This window comes from Zonotrichia albicollis, chromosome 15, assembly GCF_047830755.1.
Source record: "Zonotrichia albicollis isolate bZonAlb1 chromosome 15, bZonAlb1.hap1, whole genome shotgun sequence".
Taxonomy (NCBI): domain Eukaryota; kingdom Metazoa; phylum Chordata; class Aves; order Passeriformes; family Passerellidae; genus Zonotrichia; species Zonotrichia albicollis.
Genome location: NC_133833.1, coordinates 101,993 through 120,489, shown reverse-complemented (window position 1 = coordinate 120,489; position 18,497 = coordinate 101,993). Strand labels below are relative to the sequence as shown.

Here is an 18,497-nt window from a genome sequence, read left to right as displayed (position 1 = left end):
TTTAAGGTGGAGTGTTGCTGCCTTTTTCTAATAGGATCATTCTGTGCTCCTTCACAGACCTTTTAAGGCATTTCTAAAAATTGCCATCTGGCTGCTGTGCCTTGCAAGCAGGCTTATGTGTTTATGGCATTTCACTGCCTCAATTGAGATGTTCCATGATAATGTTTGAACCTGAATTTTTACCCTAGGCCAAAGGGCAAGCTATCTCCTGCAGTTAAATATTGTAGGCTTTGTGTAATGAACAGAAAGTGTGCCATTCAAAAGAATAATGGGGTTTATGCTTGGAGCAAAAATTAGTGTGCAGGTGGTATTCATACATCACGAAGAGCTTTGTTGGTGTATTGCGTATTTCTCAGAATTGGCTAGGATGTGGTTCATGCTACAGCAAGGTAGCTCAGCTAAAAAGTCACTTGTGCAGATCTTACTCTAGTACAAAAAAGACTGCGCTTAATGCTTGTGTTCTGTGCTCATATATCATCTCTCTTTAGATGTCTCAATTTGTGATAAAGTGTTCCTAAACTTCAGAGCAGTGTAATATATTCTGTTCTAACAGAAAAAAGTTCTCTGAATGGGTATCTGGACTGTTCTGTTTAGTGATTGCATGGCTTTGTCTGTTATAGGGAGGGGGCCTAAAAGCAACTAAATCATCATCTAAAGGGAAAAAGAAGAAGGAAAGCCTGGAGGGAAAGGATGGAAGGAGGAGGAAAAATGTATCAGATCCTGGTTGTGATCCTGCAACAAAGAAGCTGAAGGAGAGGGGTGAGGCAGATAGCAATGGTAGTGATGGAGGTGAGGCAAGCAGAGGTCCCTGGAAAGGAGTCTCCGGTAGTGAAACAGGACTGGATCCAAGGGCCAAGCAGTTGCCTTCATTTCTTCCTCAGATTAGTCGCAATATTCGTTTTGCTACTTACACCAAAGAGAATGGCCGAACATTAGTAGTCCAAGATGAGCCAGTTGGTGACACACCATTGCCCTTCACTCCATTTTCTTCTGTGGCTGGGCAGCCATTACAAGTTGGATCTGGGTGTAAAGAGGCAGGAAAATCACTGGAACAGGTTCAAGGCACAGTGACTTCTGCAACCGCAGTTACTACAACTGCTTTGACACCGACAACTGTGAGGATCTCTGATACCAGTTTGCCTGCTGTTAGTGGACAGGAGAAACTGAAAACAGTCCGATCGCAAGCCCAGGGAGAGGTGAGTAGCTCATGATCCCACTTGTTCTAGAAAGATTTACATGTTTGCAACAGATGTTCTGCAATATACTCTTGTTAAAATGTGTGTCCATGGAACTGGAAAAACTACTTTTTCTCTCATGAGTCCATCTCCTCCCAAAGAAAACCAGTTATCTGACCTAAATAATTACTCAAAAGAAAATGGAGATAATTGGTGAAGGAGTAGTAAGAGATAACTGCAGCACTCTTGTGCTTATCCAGCCTCAATCTCAGAAATGCAGCTTTAAAATAATGCTAAGCACTGCACTTAATTAATTTTGTTGTGTCATACAAAAGACAGCCCTCTTAAAATCTCTTGCCTTTATATAAACAAATCTGCATGCACATGTACACTGAATTGAACATTCAAGTTACTTAAAGAAAAAAAGCCTCAAAACCAGAAAAACAATGAGCCTACATTTAGAAGACCTTTAAAAGATGTCTGTCATGTGTGTCAGAGCTGTGTTACCTGTATAGTAAGAAAAGGAGCCAGTTGCATTGTATATTATATAGGACTAAACCCAAAGAAATAATTACAATATTTGAGATGAGAGGTTAGTCTGGAAGCAACTCGAAGGCCTTTTAGTTATGCCTTTGTTTACAAGGAAAAGAGTAGAAAAATAGAAGGGAAGCCCTGTTAAAGGCAAAATAGAAAACTTCTAAAATCAAATGAAGGTTTGTAAAAACAAAACAAAAATGAAACTCACCTCAGTTAAATACAATAAAAGTAAACAATCTTGCCATCTGCTGTGTAAATAAAGTGAAGAAAATGGGAGATATGTTAAGAGAGGCAAGTGTGATTGCCAGGAAGTTGAAGGCATTGTTATCATCCCTGTCTTTTGTATTAGATAATGGAATGGGTGGAAAGGTTAGATATTTACCTTGGGGTAAAGATTCCTGGATGGGAAGGTGTAGAGGAGGAATAGAATTGTGGAAAACAGGAGTGTTGCATAATGAGCATAATATAATGTAATATGAACTCTTCTATCCTCCACCCCCCCAATAAATAAATTCAGAGTTAGGGGCTGTCGAAGGAAGGGGACCAGGACACCAGTTGGTTCATCACAGGCCCTTCGGGTCCGGTCCGGTCCCGGTCCCTCAGGTCCTTCTGGTCCAGTTTATTGAAGAAATTATCAAACACTTATACAGCAAATAATAAGCTTATGAATATTCTGTAAGCCAAGCAGTCTATTGGTTAAACTATAACATTAACTCATCCTCATTCCTTAGGGGTTACATCTCTCTTTTCTCATGTCTCTTTTACTATTTGTTGTCACACTACAGCTAGGCCCAAGGACATGCTATCAACACAGGTGCAGGACTTGGAATTAGCCACAGTTTTGTACTTTTCCATTTTCTAGCAGCTAAATTCCCAACATCAGCAACTGCAGATTGTGTAATTGTACTGAGAAATTTTGGTACCACCTCTCCTTCTTTCCCTCTCTCCAACCCCATATCACTTTTTTGAAACATTAATAATTCAGCTTCAGAGTTGGCTAGCAGGCCATTAGTCCATTTTAAACTATTTTTTTGAGGGAGGGAACCTGACATAAATCAGTAAGAGTGTTGTAGATAGTTCATATATGTTACTATTTCAGACTGTCTACTGCATCATAGTGTAACTGGGTCCTTGAGATGACTTCATAACCTTTGTTTCCATTCAAATCCATATTCTTTTTAAAGCTATTAGAACAGAGCTTTCTAAAATTATTTTTGTCTCTAAAAAGAAATATCGAAAATTCTAATATCTGGAAGAAATGTCAATAGGTTTTTGAAGTTATTACAGGTGTAGATTGGTAACGAGGAACCGGCTAAACGTTAGTATGCGGTCAGGTAGGTGTGCAGGGACACTAGTGACCAGTTGGATGTGTTGCACAGAGTCTGTAGTTGTATTTAGCATGACCTTGAAATAAAATTGTGTTAATGATGAGCAGATTTTTAAGTGGAAACTCAAAGAAAAGGAGTAGAGCTGATCTAAATGATTCTATGAGGAACTAGTCACAGTATATAATCAGTTATAGTAGGGCTGTCAGAATTGGAAAATCTGAACAAGTACCAATTGAGAAGAGAGCAAGTGAATATTCTATATCACGGTTATGGTTCTAGTAGAAATCTGTCATTCACAAAACTTTCCTGTATTTAATGGTCATAAAAAGTAAGTATTTTGTGCTTAACCTCTACTGAGTTGTTCCCTGGAAGGCTCCACATCCTAGGCATCTGTGTGCCTGCCAGCAGATGTGAGTTGTGGGGATCAGGAATAGTTTGTCTGCTAACTGCTAGGGGCTTGCCTTGTTTACTTAACTTGCAAACTAAGATACTTATTTCAGGGGTGCTACTTAAGTAGATGAAGCTTATCAGAATGCTCTTGGGGAAGGGGGAAAGATTGGAGAGTATTCAAAAATAGTTTCAATTATGGTTCCCTTTTTGTTGATTTGAATTCAAATTATCAGCAGTTTTACTAACTTGCTTTTCTATGAATTAGCTTACCTGTCTGGTAAGCTCACCTTTGTTCTAAAGTATGATAAGATATTAAGTATTAGTTTTCTCTGTGTGTCTTCAATTTCAACAGCTTGTGGGTAGGAATCTTTAAAGAAGTAATTGTAAGTGTGCTGGAAATTTTTATTCCTGATGGGTAAGGAGAATGCTGATAGTACTACGAGATGAACTAAAGTAGTCGTGTTTCAAATAACAATTTATAATGGACTAATGCGTACTAATTTTGTTCCAGAATTCCCGAAATTCACTTTTGGCTTCTTCTGGATTTGGAGTCTCTCTCCCAAGTGCTTCCCAGTCCTTGATATTTGGGGCTGGAAGGAGCCAATCAAATGGAGTGATGGCTCCAGAAAGCAAACCTTCTGGATTTCCTTTTGGCTGTGGTACTGGACAAGAGGCTCAAAAAGATTCTGATTCATCCAAGAACTTATTTTTTCAGTGCATGTCCCAGAATCTTCCTTCCAGTAACTATTTCACAGTCATTTCAGAGAGCTTGACTGAAGATGTCTCTAGTCGAGACTCATTCAAGCAGTGTACAGAGAGTGTGGGTGCTGGGACTTGTAAAGGTAAAATTCTTTCAGTGGACTGTAAGCCAGGAGCCCAGTCTGGTAGTTCTGTAGAGCGGAAGCTGCCTGTGGAATCTATGCCTACCCTTACTCCAGCCTTTTCACGAAGTCTGTTGAATACTCGTCCCTCTGATAGCCATGAAAACCTATTTTTACAGCCCCCAAAGCTGTCACGAGAGGAACCCTCAAACCCTTTCCTGGCATTTGCTGAGAAAGCAGAATTCAGTCCTTTCAGTGGCTTTGCATCTTCATCTCAGACAGGGATTTGTGCTCCGTCAACACCTGTGGGTCATAAGGCCACTTCTGGCTGGCCGGAATCACTCACCTGTACAGACTCTTTAGCTAAGAAGAAAACCTTGTTTATAACAACTGACTCCTCAAAGATGATCTCTAGTGCTTCTGGTTCAACAGCTACTGCTGGTGTTCAAAGCCCTTCCACTGTAGGGAATGGCCGTTCCAGCTCACCGAGCAGCAGCCTGACACAGCCTATTGAGATGCCCACACTATCCTCCAGTCCAACAGAAGAAAAACCAGCTGTTGGGCCTGGGCAGCAGGACAATCCTCTTCTGAAAACTTTTTCCAGTGTGTTTGGCCGACATCCACCTACCCTTTTCTCTTCACAAGCAGAGTTTCCACAGGAGAAGAAAGCCCCTTTTGAAGCTGTGAAAAGGTTCTCGCTCGATGAGCGGAGCTTAACGTCCAAACAGGACTCTGACTCCAGTACAAATAGTGATCTGTCAGATTTGAGTGACTCTGAAGACCAATTGCAGGCTAAGGCTTGTATGAAGGGTATCCCAGACCATTTGATGGCCAAGCTAGGCCCCAATGTGGAGCGCAATGCAGAATTACTGCTGGGTAAAGGAAAGGGGAAGCAAGCCCCAAAGGGCCGGCCCCGCACAGCTCCCCTAAAAGGTGATGACTTGAATGCAGGTGATGTTTTGGAATCACAAGGAGGTGGGATACTGGGTTATCTCCTGTGTAATGAACTGTGTAAACTAACCACAGTTGTAGACCTCATTCATATTCAGTAGGCAGCACACTGGATGCTTACAGGGCTGAAGCTTAATGCTTCATGGATGTGAATTTGGTGTTCACTTTGATAAATGTTTAAGTCTGTGTGTCAGGACAGAAGTGTGATATGCTGTAGGCTTGAACACACTTACTGTTTTACATGGGTATGAACATAGAGATCTCTGCGAAGATGATTGTTGGAGCCAGTATCCTTTTGCTGTTGCAGTTAACTGATAGATTTTTACTTCTGCTTTGCCTCACCCAGTTGGCCAGTCTGTGCTGAAAGATATGAGTAAGGTGAGGAAGCTGAAGCAGTCAGGTGAGCCTTTTCTCCAGGATGGCTCTTGCATCAATGTAGCTCCACATCTGCACAAGTGTCGGGAGTGCCGTCTGGAGCGGTACCGCAAATTTAAGGAGCAAGAGCAGGATGACTCAACTGTGGCATGTCGCTTCTTCCATTTCCGGAGGTGCTCAAATTCTTCCTTTTTTCATATGTAGTCTGTGTGCAGAGCTTGGGCCATGTCCAAGCACAATGTTTTATTTATTAAATATGCTTGGGTACAATAATGAAGGTTTTGAGTGTCTTGCATTTCCCTGCATCACCTGATGGGAATTCCCTTACTGGCCCAGAAAGAGCTGCTTTTCGAAGATAAAGCTATAAGATACTAAGTGAGCCTCTGGGTACAGCCTCAGGAAGCTGAATTTGCTTTATTTGGTAGAATTTTACTTCTGGATGGCAATTAATATACAATAACTCACTCCTTCATAACGCATTCAGAACAAAGGTAAAATTTTAATCCACTCAACAAGTAACTAAGCATTGCCAGCATGAGGCTAATGTTTCACCATATTCTGTTGAACACAGGACTAATTTTTAGGAGTAGAATACTGTGTCTGTGTTCCCTCTGTGTTATATACATGTATTACTCTTCTTTGACCTGTTGTGTTTCTTTTCGTCTTCCTTAACTGTCGATCTAGCAAGTGCTACACATCTTTTTCCGAAAGTAGTTAAATGACTTTCTGACATGTAAAGGATGAACTGAGTTTTTAGTATGTGTCACCCATCCAGTAAGCATGCTGCTTCTTTTCCTAAGCTTGTTAAAAATTATTCTAGCTTGAGGTTAAAGATAAAATGATTTCTGCTTAAAAATGAAGATACCTTTGATATTTGACAGGAGATGCTTAGGGTTCTGTCATACGGTTTTACACCTTTTACCACACAAGGTAAAGGGAGGGTTAACAGCTATTGGTACAACAGTAGTGATTCATCTATGTGGAGACCAGTGTGACAAGGTTTTTTACATATATCATCATGTAAGCTATTGGAAGAGTTGCCAGGTGTTGGCAGCCCTAGCCAGAACTGAAATACCGTTTTCTCAAAAGGTCAGAAAAACTTTTTGATTAATTAAAACTGAGAATGACAGCCATTCAGCATCATGCAGCAGGTCGAATTGAATTTTGTTGTCTCTTTCTATTAAGGAGATAGAGAAGTGGGATGAAGCAAACTGTAGCAGTTTCTTTTAGGTGGAATTTCCCACCAATGTTTACTACGACCTTGGGATTCATTCTAATGGGTGTTGTAGCTACAGCTTTGTATGCCTTATTCTCTGTGTTACTGGTATTTGCATAATAAGTGTACTGTCTGTAGAATATAGCACTCTAGATGAAGTATTTTTCCTCCTTTTCTGGATTTATGTTCTGATATAGATGCCATTATAAGTTAATTAAAGGTGATTGAGCAGTTTCTTAATTACTCCATCCTATTTACTGCAGGCTGGTATTTACCCGGAAAGGTATACTACGAGTAGAAGGTTTCTTGAACCCGCAACAAAGTGACACTGATGCTATGAGCCTATGGATTCCTTCTTCCTCCCCTGCAGAGGGGGTCGATCTGGAAACTTCCAAATATATCCTGGCCAATGTTGGGGACCAGTTCTGCCAGCTTGTTATGTCAGAGAAGGAGGCAATGATGATGGTGGAGCCACATCGTACGTTGGGCTTTTGTCATGGTTTTTCCCACCCTTTCTGTATAACGCATGTACAATACAGTGGAATAGAATTGAAAATGTCTTAAAAATTCTTTTTGAAATGCTTCTCCTGCTCTTCCAAAGAGAGGCTATATTCACTCTTGGGTGGGGGATGTAACTGAGGGATCGGAATTTGAGACTTTCTTTTGGATCAATGCAACATTACCACCAAGGAAGCTAATGGTAACTTTCCCAGACATTATTCTTTCAATAACTAAATGCAGAAATCAGCTGGCTTATGCTCCTAAGAAAATAGAAATAAGCCCAAACACCTACCACGCTGACCAGATATGCTTTAATGAACAGATTTTCTGATGTTTTCTTATCCTTTCATGCTCCAGGGACCTCATGTAAAAGCTCAGGGTTTTCTAGGGAGGGAGCAGTACCTTAATTCATCCCGCAAGGACTTAGCTGATCAACTAGTTGCCAGCTTTCCATTTCAGGGAGAAAGGGTGGGGGGGGAGGGGAGGGTACCCAGTTTAGCTTATCACATGGGGATAACTGACTATCTAATTTTTTCCTGTTATTTTGTGGAACATACAAGGGCAGCCATTTGGAGAACCCCTTCCTTGGTAAATATGTTGGTTTAGAATCTAAATAGTTGATAGAGATCTGATTACTAAAACTAAATACACATTCTTTATGGTTTTATATATTGATATCACTTGTTCATAAAACTAGCAGAAGATTTGTGATTTTGCTGTAAGTTCCATTAGTGCTCTTTTAAATTCAGTTATTACAGAACACTGTAAGGTGCTGCATTTCCTGGTAGTGTGCATTTTGATACCTGACCTTACCCATTCTTAGAAATGGGAATTTTAATAGTGTCACTGGACTAGCAACTCAAAGTATGGGTCTATGAAGGTAAAAAACATGTGTTTCTATAGTCTTCCTTCAGGTCATGTTGCTATGAATTTATCAGTGTTGCTGTGTTACTCTCAGATTAGATGGGAGACATGCAAAATGTCAAAGCAATAATTCGTAGTATGCCTTCTTTCTATAGAGAAGGTGGCATGGAAGCGAGCAGTACGTGGTGTGAGGGAGATGTGTGATGTATGTGAGACAACACTCTTTAATATTCATTGGGTTTGTCGGAAGTGTGGTTTTGGCGTCTGTCTGGACTGTTACCGGCTGAGGAAGAATCGTCCACGTAGTGGTGAGTACTGGGCATTTTTCTCCTGCTGTCATCTTTGAGCTGAGTATAGTCAGGGAATAGTTTCTGGGAAGTTGTAGAATGTTTTGTGGGAGAGTTACTGAGTATCAGCTTGGAAGGCATGTTTGGAATTTGTCTTACATGCTGCTGTTTCATTCTTCATTTCCTTATGTACCTGTGTTTTATCTTTTTGCATAGGATGGGATTATTAAAATCACAGCATCAGCAGGCTCAAGCATAGAGTGTCTACTGAGACAGTTGACTGTCTCAGGCTGTACAGTTCTTTTCCTCAAAAAGTATAAAAGAGAAATTATGTACTATCTTAACAGTTCAGAACTGTTGTATGGGGAACTAGTAAGCAGACACTGAAGAGAAATGCTGTCTTTGATAAGGAGTTAGATTGGAAGGTTTTCCTCTTTTTTTTTTTTTTTTTTTTTTTTTTTTAATTCTGTGACACACCAGGGCTTCTAGTTCAGGAAGAAGTTCAGTGAGTTCAATTTTAAGAAGCAGAGGTATGAGAAAGTGGATACCTGGCTGGGTTTTTTGGTGCACTCTACTGTACTGAGACCACTTTGGTAGCATGGATGCAAACAAATGGTAATCCCAGTGAGATTAATTAGTGACGGTTACATTATTATATAGAGCAGATGTATAAAATACTGGATGTTAATAAGTGTGACTACTACTGTGTATTCAGTATGATTACTTAGAAAAGTATAATGAGAACAAGAGTATCATATTTTAAAAACTGAGGTTAGAAGCCAGGATTTTTAGGTGATTGAAAACAAGCTGCTATAGATGATTGAGGGGAAATTACTATGGTAGCTGTATAATCTGAGGAGGCAGAAGTTGCTGTATATCCAGTCCTAATGGTCTGTATTTATAGCTTATTTCTGAGATCACCACGTTAATTTCCTGCACTATAAAGAATCTAAATAAACAATAGTAATGCACAGATATCCTGCATTGTAAAGCTTTAGTACAAAAAATCTTTTATTTTTCTTTATTCCAGATACAGAGGAGATTGGTGATGAAGAAGTTTTCTCATGGCTGAAGTGTGCAAAGGGTCAGTCTCATGAACCAGAGAATCTCATGCCAACACAGATCATCCCTGGTACAGGTAATGCTTGAAACATGAAAGGAAAAATAGCAAATTTTGTACTAATTCTGGGCAAGAAAATGGAAAAAAATGTAGAGATAGGTGATGTTGTAGCTGATACCTCTTCTAGCATTGATTTAGAGGAAAATTCCACTTGCTACAGCAGAAGGGTTGAAGGGAAGGTAACCCAGGTATGATCAAGCTGTGGATTTGAAGTGTGCATCCTTCTAGTATTAGCTGTGACTTGTTATGGTCAGCTGTTTTTTAGTTGTATTTTAAGTAAATTTGTTTAAATAGCAAGAAAGAGGTTTTTGGGGATGGTTTGGGTTTTTTTTCTTCTTCTCTGGGGACAGGGAGGGAAACTAAATGGTCCGTGCTGACTATTTACATAACTGGTCATAAAAATCATAGAATCATAACATGATTTGGGTTTGAAGGGACCTTAAAAAATCATTTGGCTTCAACCCCCATGCCACAGGCAGGGACTGCTTTCCACTAGTCCAGGTTGCTGCAAAGCCCATTCAACCTGGCCTTGAACACTTGGAGGGATGGGGCAAGCACAGCTTCTCTGGACAATCTATGGCAGTGCATCACCACCCTCACAGGGAATAATTTTTTCCTAACAGTCAATCTAAACATACCTTCTTTCTGTTTAAAAATGTTGTTCCATATCCTGTCCCTAGAGACCCTGAAAAAAAAGTCTCAGTGCTTATCATCCCCCCTGATGTATTGAAAAGGCACAACAAGATCTCCACAGGGTGTTCTCTTCTCCAGGCCAAACCACATCAACTGTCTTGGCCTTTCTTCATAGGAGGGGAGTTCTAGCCCTCTCGTAATTTTCATGGCCTCATCTGAACCTGCTTGAAGAGGCCCATGTCTGTCACGTACTGGGCACCCCAGAGTTGGAATGCTGAACTCCGGGTGGGGAGGTGGGCTGGGGTAGAGGGGAAGAATCGCCTCTCAGCCTGCTGGCCATGCTTCTTTTTATGTAGGCCAGGCTGTAGGATGGCTTTCTGGGCTGCAAGTGCATTTTACCGAATCATGTCTAGTTTTCCATCTAGCCATGTATCCAAGTCCTTTGCTGCAGGGCTACTTTCAATCCATTTCACTTCCCCACTCTGTCCTGATATTGAGGGTTGCCCCAATACCAGATGTGGGACCTTGCACTTGGACTTGTTGCACTTAGAGGCTTGGGTGGGTCCACTCCTTAGGCTTGTCAAGGACGTGCTGGAATCAGTTGCACTCCTTAGCTTGGTGTCATCCACAAGTTTGTTGAGGGAGTGGTCAATCTCACTGTCAATGTCATTGATGAAGATGCAAAATAGTATTGTCCCAGTAAGGACCTTTGAGGTGCACCTCCTGTTAGTGTTCTCCATTTGGGCATAGAGACATATTTGATAACCTTTGGATGTGATCATCCAGCCACTTCCTTACCCACAGAATCGTCCATTCATTAAAATGTATCTCTCCAATTTAGTGACAAGAACTTTGTGAGGTACTATATTGGAGGCCTTGCAGAAGTATAGGTAGATTGTAGCTATGTGTTTTTTGTTGTTTAATGATGCAATCACTCAATTGAAGAAAACCACTAGATTAGTCAAGTGTGATTTGCCCTTGGTGAAGCTGTGCTGGCTGTCTCTAATCTCCTCTAACTTCCATATGTTTTGACATGCCTTCTAGGAGAATCTGCTACATGATCTTACCTGGTTACTGTGGTGAGGCTGACGGGTCAATAATTCTCAGGGTCCTCGTTTTGAACCATTTTAAAAATGGGCGTAATGTTTCCCTTTTCCCAGTCCCTAGGGACTTCATTGGGCTGCCAGGACTTTCCAAGTGGGATTGGCAACTACATCAGCCCAATCCCTCGGGACCCTGGGGTGCATCTTACCAGGTTTCATGGACTTTTATATGTTCCAGTTCCTCAGGTGCAGCCCCACCTCAAATACTGTCTGCAGTTTTGGGCATCTCAGTACAAGAAGGACACCAAGCTGTGAGAGTGTGTCCAGAGCAGGGCAACCAAGATGGGGAAAGGTGTCACAGCACAAGGCTTAGGAGGAACAACTGAGGTCACTTGTTTTGTTTAGCTTAGAGAAAAGAAGGCTGAGGGGTGACCCCATCACAGTCTACAGCTTCCTCAAGGGGGTCAGCAGATGGGGAGGTGCTGATCTCCTCTCTCTGGTGACCAGCAGCAGGACACAAGGAAATGGAATGAAGCTGCATTAGGGGAGGTTCAGACTCTGCTTCACTTGAGTGGGTGGTTGGGCACTGAAACTGACTTTCCAGGGAAGTGGTCAGGGCACCAAGCCTGTCAGGTTCAAGGAGTGTCTGGATGATGCTCTTAGTTGTATGGTTTAGTGTTAGGTGCTCCTATGAGGGAGCAGGGAGTTGTTCTCAGTGATCCTCATGGTCCTCTTCCTGCTTGAGATTCTGTATGGTTCTCCAGTGAGAGGAGGAACTTTATTCCACCAGTTTCTCCTTTGAGGTTCAGGGTCTCAAGAGAGGTGAGAAAAGGGAATAAAACTGAAAACTGATGGGAAATAAAAATGTTGAGTATGTCAGCTTTCTCTATGTCAGCTGTCACTTGCTTGAACATCTTATTTAGTGCAGATAGTGTGTGTTGTATACATTTTCTTTAATTGTCTTTTTCTGGCCAGGATAACTGTTGAAACCCTTATTATTCTCTTCATCCCTTGTCAAATCCATTTTTGTCTTTGTGTTAGGTTTCTTGATGCCATCTCTGCACATCTAGGCAGCATCCAGGATTGTGTCCGGGTTCTACTGCCTCTGCATTTCATTCTTGGATTTTAGTTTGATCACAACGTCCTTCTTGACCCATGTCCTTCCCTTGCCTTCCTTATTTTATTTTTTACATGGGGGAATTGACAGCGCTTGCACTCCAAGAAAAATGTTCTTAAAGTGCTGCGAGCTCTGTTCTGTTCCTTTGTCCCTGAGGGCAGTTTTCCAGAGCATCCCATACACTAATTCCTTAAGGAAGTGAAAGTCTCCTCTCCTGAAATTCAGTCTGACTGAATTCTGACTCTACTCTTGATCTGGCTTACACTCCTCAAGGTTGTGAATTCCACCAGGACCTGATCACTGCAGTCCAGGGTACCACCAGTCTTGACATGTCTGATTAGTTCTTTCATGTTGGTATATGACAGGTCCAGTAACACTTCTTTTGTGGTTGGTCTCTATGTCATGGATTAAGTTACACTCGAAACACCCCAGAATTGTCCTTGATTGCTTGCAGCTTGCTGTGTTGCTTTTCCAGCAGACGTCAAGGTGATTGAATTTCCCTAATCATCATGTGAGCATGATGCTTTCTGTAGTTGAAATAAGAACACTTTTTCAACAGGCTCCCTTTGGCTGAGTGGACTGGAGTAAACCCCAGCAGTGAGGTTTTCTTTGTTGGCTTTGTCTCTCATTTTTGCCCATAAACTCTTGACTGTTCATTGCTATTTTTCAAAGATAGTTCCCTTGGTCAGTATGTTCTACATGGAGAGCACCTCCCCACAGTTCACCAGTTCCACAATTAATTGTATCATGCTTCAGTGATAAAGATTAGATTGTCGCTTTCTAGTTGCACAATAACTTCTGTCTCCTCCTGCTCATCTCCTGATCTGCATGCATTAGTATGAAGAGGCCCTCCAGCTGGGCTATCAACCTTACCCCTCTTGATAGGAACATACCCAAATTCCTTTGAGTTATTTATTTCACAGGTGTTTCCCTGTTGCTAATATGTTGGTAACCCCTGGCTTTTGCCTGTTGCTCAAATCCGCTTTCCCCATTAAATCTAGTTTTAAAGTTCTCCATAAAAGTCTGGTCAACTTGTTGGCAGAGGCTTTCTTCCTCTGCTTGGGCAGGTGAATCCCATCTGCTCCCAAGAGACCTGACTTCTTGGAAGTAGATTTGTGGTCATAGAAGCAAAACTGTTGAATATGGCACTGGCCACGCCACCAGGTATTCATCTGGTCAATTCATGACATCTGTCTGTGTACCAGGAGGGTAGAGGTGAACACCTGTGCCTCAGATCCTTTCAGCATTGCTTCAAGGGTTATATAGCTTCTTGTGGTGGTGTAAAGTCACCTCATTGCAGTGTCATTGGACCCTACATGGAATAGTAGAAGCAGATGATAATCTGTAGGATTTGCCAGGTTTGGCAGCCTCTCAGTGACATTGTGAAGGCAGTGTTAGCACTGTTCGCCACACTCTACTGATCAGGGACAATGTCTTGTGATATAGCATGTGACCTTAAAGATACTTTGCGGTAATAAAAAAACACATTTCTTTGAAGATATAGTTTTGGCCCTTTTTTAGATTTCTTTGCATGTGATATTCAAGATCTAACTTCATTTACAGCACTTTACAATATTGGAGACATGGTTCATGCAGCACGAGGCAAATGGGGTATTAAGGCCAACTGTCCATGTATTAACAGACAGAACAAATCAGTGTTGAGACCAGCTGTCACTAATGGAATATCACAGGTATGTAATTTGAAGCCGAAATTACCTTGTTCAACATTTACATTTTAAAGATCTATTAGGATGTTAGATCCGTTAAGCTAATCTGTTGTGAAACAGGAATTTTACTTTCTCCATATCACTTTTTAGGGACACAAACTGCATCTGTTATCTACCAAGTAAGATATTATTTGGGCTAATACTCTTATGTAGAAATTGGGGAGGAAGCCATTAATATTGATGCTGTATTTTAAAACAAACCACTATGTGTAGCTTGCAACATGTGTTTTTATTTTGTTGTGCTTCCTGAAGGAATCTAGAGCAGTTCTGTAACTATCAATACAAAAAATCCTCCTGTAATAAAAAAAACCACCCAGAAAGAAAAGGAAAGAACTCAAAAAGATTTGGCTTAAGTTAAAAGATGTCTAAAAGATTACATGGTAAGAATTCACACCACAGTGCAAAGGTGAATACACGCAGATAAGGAAGCTCCTGTATTCTGCTAAGCATAAATGAATTTTACTGTGAGCTTGTAGCAAATGGAAAAAGAGAAACAACTGACAAAATTGATTGCATTGGGTATTGAAAATGTGTCCAAGTTGAACTCTTCCCTTTATTCAACATTTAGCAGTTTTTTTAATATTTTTTGTTTTAGCTTCCAACTGTAAATCCTAGTGCATCAGTCTCTGGAAATGAGAACGCCTTTTCCACTGGAGCAGGGACAGCAGGAGTGGGGCAAGTAGAAATGGACACTGTACCAAAATCTGAAGCAACTGACATTAGGATAGAAGAATCTGCAAAAGCAGAGACATTACCAACCAGTAACACTGGGGAAGTAAAGTCTAACAGACCACTTTGTCCAGAAACAGCTCCATCGTCAGCTTTACACTGGCTTGCAGATTTAGCAACGCAAAAAGCGAAAGAGGAAACAAAAGGTGAGCAGAAGAAATGCCCACTGGGGTTGCAATTAAAAGATAAATGATAACATACTGTTTGATTGCTGTGCTTTGTGAGAGTGTCTAGCCCTAAACAGAAAAGAAAAAGGTAAGTTTTCTTCCTTTGCATCTTAGAACCAGTTTTGTTCTACAGGCTTAGAAAAATGCAAAGCTGGAAAGATGATGCAGCTGCAGACAGTACTGTCTCACAGTTTATTTCTGTGCCAGGCTGTGTATTTATTTTCTCAGAAGCTGATATCCTGATGTAAAATTATAGTAATTAATTTCAGATGTGGCTTTGTCACTTTATAACTGTTGAAGTAAATACAGCTTTTTTTGTGTGATATGTGAAGAATGTATTTTCAAGGAGCTGAGACTAGAGTCCAGTTGGAGAATTAGATGAAAGCTTAGAGCATCTCTAATACTCCGTAGTTGGAATGACTACACTTCCTAGAAGTCAGAGGTAACATGGATTTATTCCTGTCCATATGTCTAGAAGGGACTACTTTACATATTGATGTTAAATGTTGATGAATCACTTGCAAGTTTTGCGGGTCACTTTAATATTTTGTCTGCCATTAAAATGTGAAATATTTAAAATCAAAACATAAATTCAGAAAGTCAGGGAAATATTTTTTAACTGAATATATTAAAAAGTTGTGTTTACATGTGTCAGATCTTTGATCGGATCTATTGTGCTGTTCAAAACCATAGCAGCATATGAAGGGCAAAATCTATGTGAAGTATCTTTGATGCTCATTGAGGTGCCTCATTCACTGTTACAGTGATAATTTACCGTTACCACAAGATTCTGTTAATATCCTATTTAATGCAAGAGGAAATAATTTCAGAAAACTTTGTGATCGTTTTGACTTTGCCTCTTGGGGATTTTTTTCTCTCCCCTCTCTGTAATGTTTATATTTATCTTGCAGAATCAGGATCACTGAGATCAGTGCTTAATAAAGAATCCCATTCACCCTTTGGATTAGATTCCTTCAACTCCAGTACAAAGGTTTCCCCGCTAACCCCAAAGCTGTTTAATAGCCTCTTGTTGGGCCCAGTGACATCTAGCAACAAAGCTGAAGGCTCCAGCCTCAGAGATCTGCTACACACAGGGCCAGGAAAGCTTCCTCAGGTCCCATCAGACACAGGAATCCCCTTTCCTCCAGTCTTTTCTGCAGCTTCTACGGTAAATAATTTTGTATTCCTTCAATGATGTCTGTTCTAGGGAAGGATTTTCATCTGGATGTTTTAATCGTTTTCTACTCTTGAATGTTGAAACAAATGCAATGCCTCACCAAAACTCACCACCCCACAAATTTGTAGAGACTTTTCATGCTAATTTTTAGTTTTAGTGTACTACTGCTGAGGAGAGGCTATTCTCTTCAAGAGACCAAGAAAGTGGGTTAAATACAGCCTATAACTTGATAATCAGAATCCCTGCAAAGTTCACATTAAATTTCACATCTTTAAAAATATTGTAAAAGCATACCACAGAAAAAAAGACAAAAACTTCAGAGTAAACCAGTTCCTTAAACTTACGTATACTTGAAAGGCATTTGAGCTAGAATATACTTGGCTAGGATCTGCTGCTCCACCTGCAACACTACAAATCTATAGGGCTGATGGGATAAATCCAAGAATCTTCAGACAGCTGCTGATGTCATCAAAAAGCCTCTCTCAATGAGTTTCATGTGGTCTTGGGAGTCTGGAGTGGTCCCAGCTGACTGGAAGCTGGCAAACGTTGTCCTGATTTCCTAAAAGGGCAAAAAGCAGTACCATGGAAACCACAGGCATGTCAGTCTCACTTAAGTGTCCAGTAAAATAATGGAAAATATTATTCTGGGAAGTATTTGAAAACATCTGGAATATAATGCAGTCACTGGTCACTGCAGTGTGGGTGGAAAGTCCTACTTGTGGAGTGTGATTTCCTTCTGTGACGGCACCACCTCATTCATCGGGGAAAGGCAGTAGATGTCATCTTTCTGGAAGTACATTTTTGATGATGTCTCTCTAAATATCCTTCTGGACAAAATGTCCAGCGGACAGCTGAATAGCCACATTTGGACAACATGCTCAGGCACAGGGTGCGATTCTTAGCCTGTCCTGTGGAGGGCCAGGAGTTTGGCTCGATGATTCTGATGGGTCGCTTCCAACTTAGCATATTCTATAGTTGTGTGATCCTGTGAGTTTAAGGTGTAGTTGCCATTTCTGAATGCCTTTTCTGGAATAAGGATACTTAAATCCATCTTGGAAGAAATAGCTTTGAAAAAAAACCTGAACAAACCAATGCTATTTGGAGTGGTTAGAAACATTTTGTTTGAGGAGAAGGATAAATTCTGTGGAATTTATCAACACTTATCTCTTTTTTGGTGAATACTTTCTCCAAAAGCTTAGGCAGATAGAGTAAGAAGGAAGTTGAAATGGCTTGTCTCATAGTGGATTTTTTTTAAACTCTCTGACAGGCAGGCCAGCACCTCGATAATAGTTCATGTTGGTTGGTTTTGGGAGAGGGAACTGTACATGAAAATATGATGCTGCTACAGGAAAGTGAATCCAAGAATACTTCTGCCTGTCATCACTGAGTACAGGCAAAGAAATTGTGGTCACTTGTGTTAAAGCAACTTACTCCTTCAAGGCTTGAGATAGCCTGTCTGAACTTGTATCCCTGTCCTGGCAACTCTACGCATTGTCTCACCACATCTAATCAGATGTGTAATGTGTTTTTTCTCTTTCCTGGCTTCTGATCTTCACTGAGTAACTTAGATTTAAAGAAGTTATGGAGAGCTCTGGTCCATCTCCTGACTTGAATGTCTGGATGCTTCATATAGAATGAACAAAACAGACCTGAGAAACAAGTGTGTTACTCAGATTGAGAGAAGCAAGACTGCTGCTCATTGAGAGAATCATCTTGATCTTTCTGGAGCATTGATAGTTTGTTGTGAAGAATAATAAGCATTATCTTTAATAATTAAGCTGCATATTATCTATCTTACAGCCTCTAGCAAGTCAGAGTAATGGTACATTTTTAAGACCATCCAAAGCAGATGATGTTATGATCTAGTCTTATTGGGGTAAGATGGGCTGTAGAAAACGAACATAATTCGAGGCAGCAGTAGAGAGTGGAATCAGACTAGCAGTGAGGTAGTGCCTGTTAAAGGAGCCCAGGGTCCTGGAGGACAACAAGCTGCACCTGGGCCAGCACTGCACACCTGCAGCTGCAAAGGTAAACAGTCCTGGGCTGTATCAGGAAGCATACAGCTGAAGCACATCAAGGAATGTGGTTATTTCATTCAGCTCCTGTCACATTACACCTGGAACACTTTCCAGTTTTGATTTCCCCGGGTGAAGAATGACAGTGAAAATTTGTATGGGATCCAGTGAAGGGCCATAAAGAATGTTTAAGGCATTGGAGAGCTTGACACATTTAGAAAGGTTCTAGTAAATGGTTCTCTTCATCCTAGAGAAGAGAATGCTTTGGGGATCTGATCAATCTTATAATTTCTAAAAGGTGTTTGTAGGGAATATGGAGGTACT

The 18,497-nt window shown here is 40.8% G+C and overlaps 1 protein-coding gene across 3 annotated transcripts in view; it reads left to right on the top strand.

Annotated features, from left to right (window-relative positions):
• Nucleotides 1–18,497, top strand: part of KDM3B (lysine demethylase 3B) — a 48,136-nt gene that overhangs the window by 10,344 nt on the left and 19,295 nt on the right. For all 3 annotated transcript variants that reach the window (XM_074552418.1, XM_005493074.4, XM_074552420.1), the window contains exons 7-15: nucleotides 621–1,196; nucleotides 3,942–5,184; nucleotides 5,549–5,750; nucleotides 7,057–7,271; nucleotides 8,314–8,466; nucleotides 9,476–9,583; nucleotides 13,922–14,049; nucleotides 14,681–14,960; nucleotides 15,893–16,149. In XM_074552418.1, coding sequence (XP_074408519.1) covers nucleotides 621–1,196; nucleotides 3,942–5,184; nucleotides 5,549–5,750; nucleotides 7,057–7,271; nucleotides 8,314–8,466; nucleotides 9,476–9,583; nucleotides 13,922–14,049; nucleotides 14,681–14,960; nucleotides 15,893–16,149 — 3,162 coding nt within the window. The remainder of the gene's footprint in view (nucleotides 1–620; nucleotides 1,197–3,941; nucleotides 5,185–5,548; nucleotides 5,751–7,056; nucleotides 7,272–8,313; nucleotides 8,467–9,475; nucleotides 9,584–13,921; nucleotides 14,050–14,680; nucleotides 14,961–15,892; nucleotides 16,150–18,497) is intronic.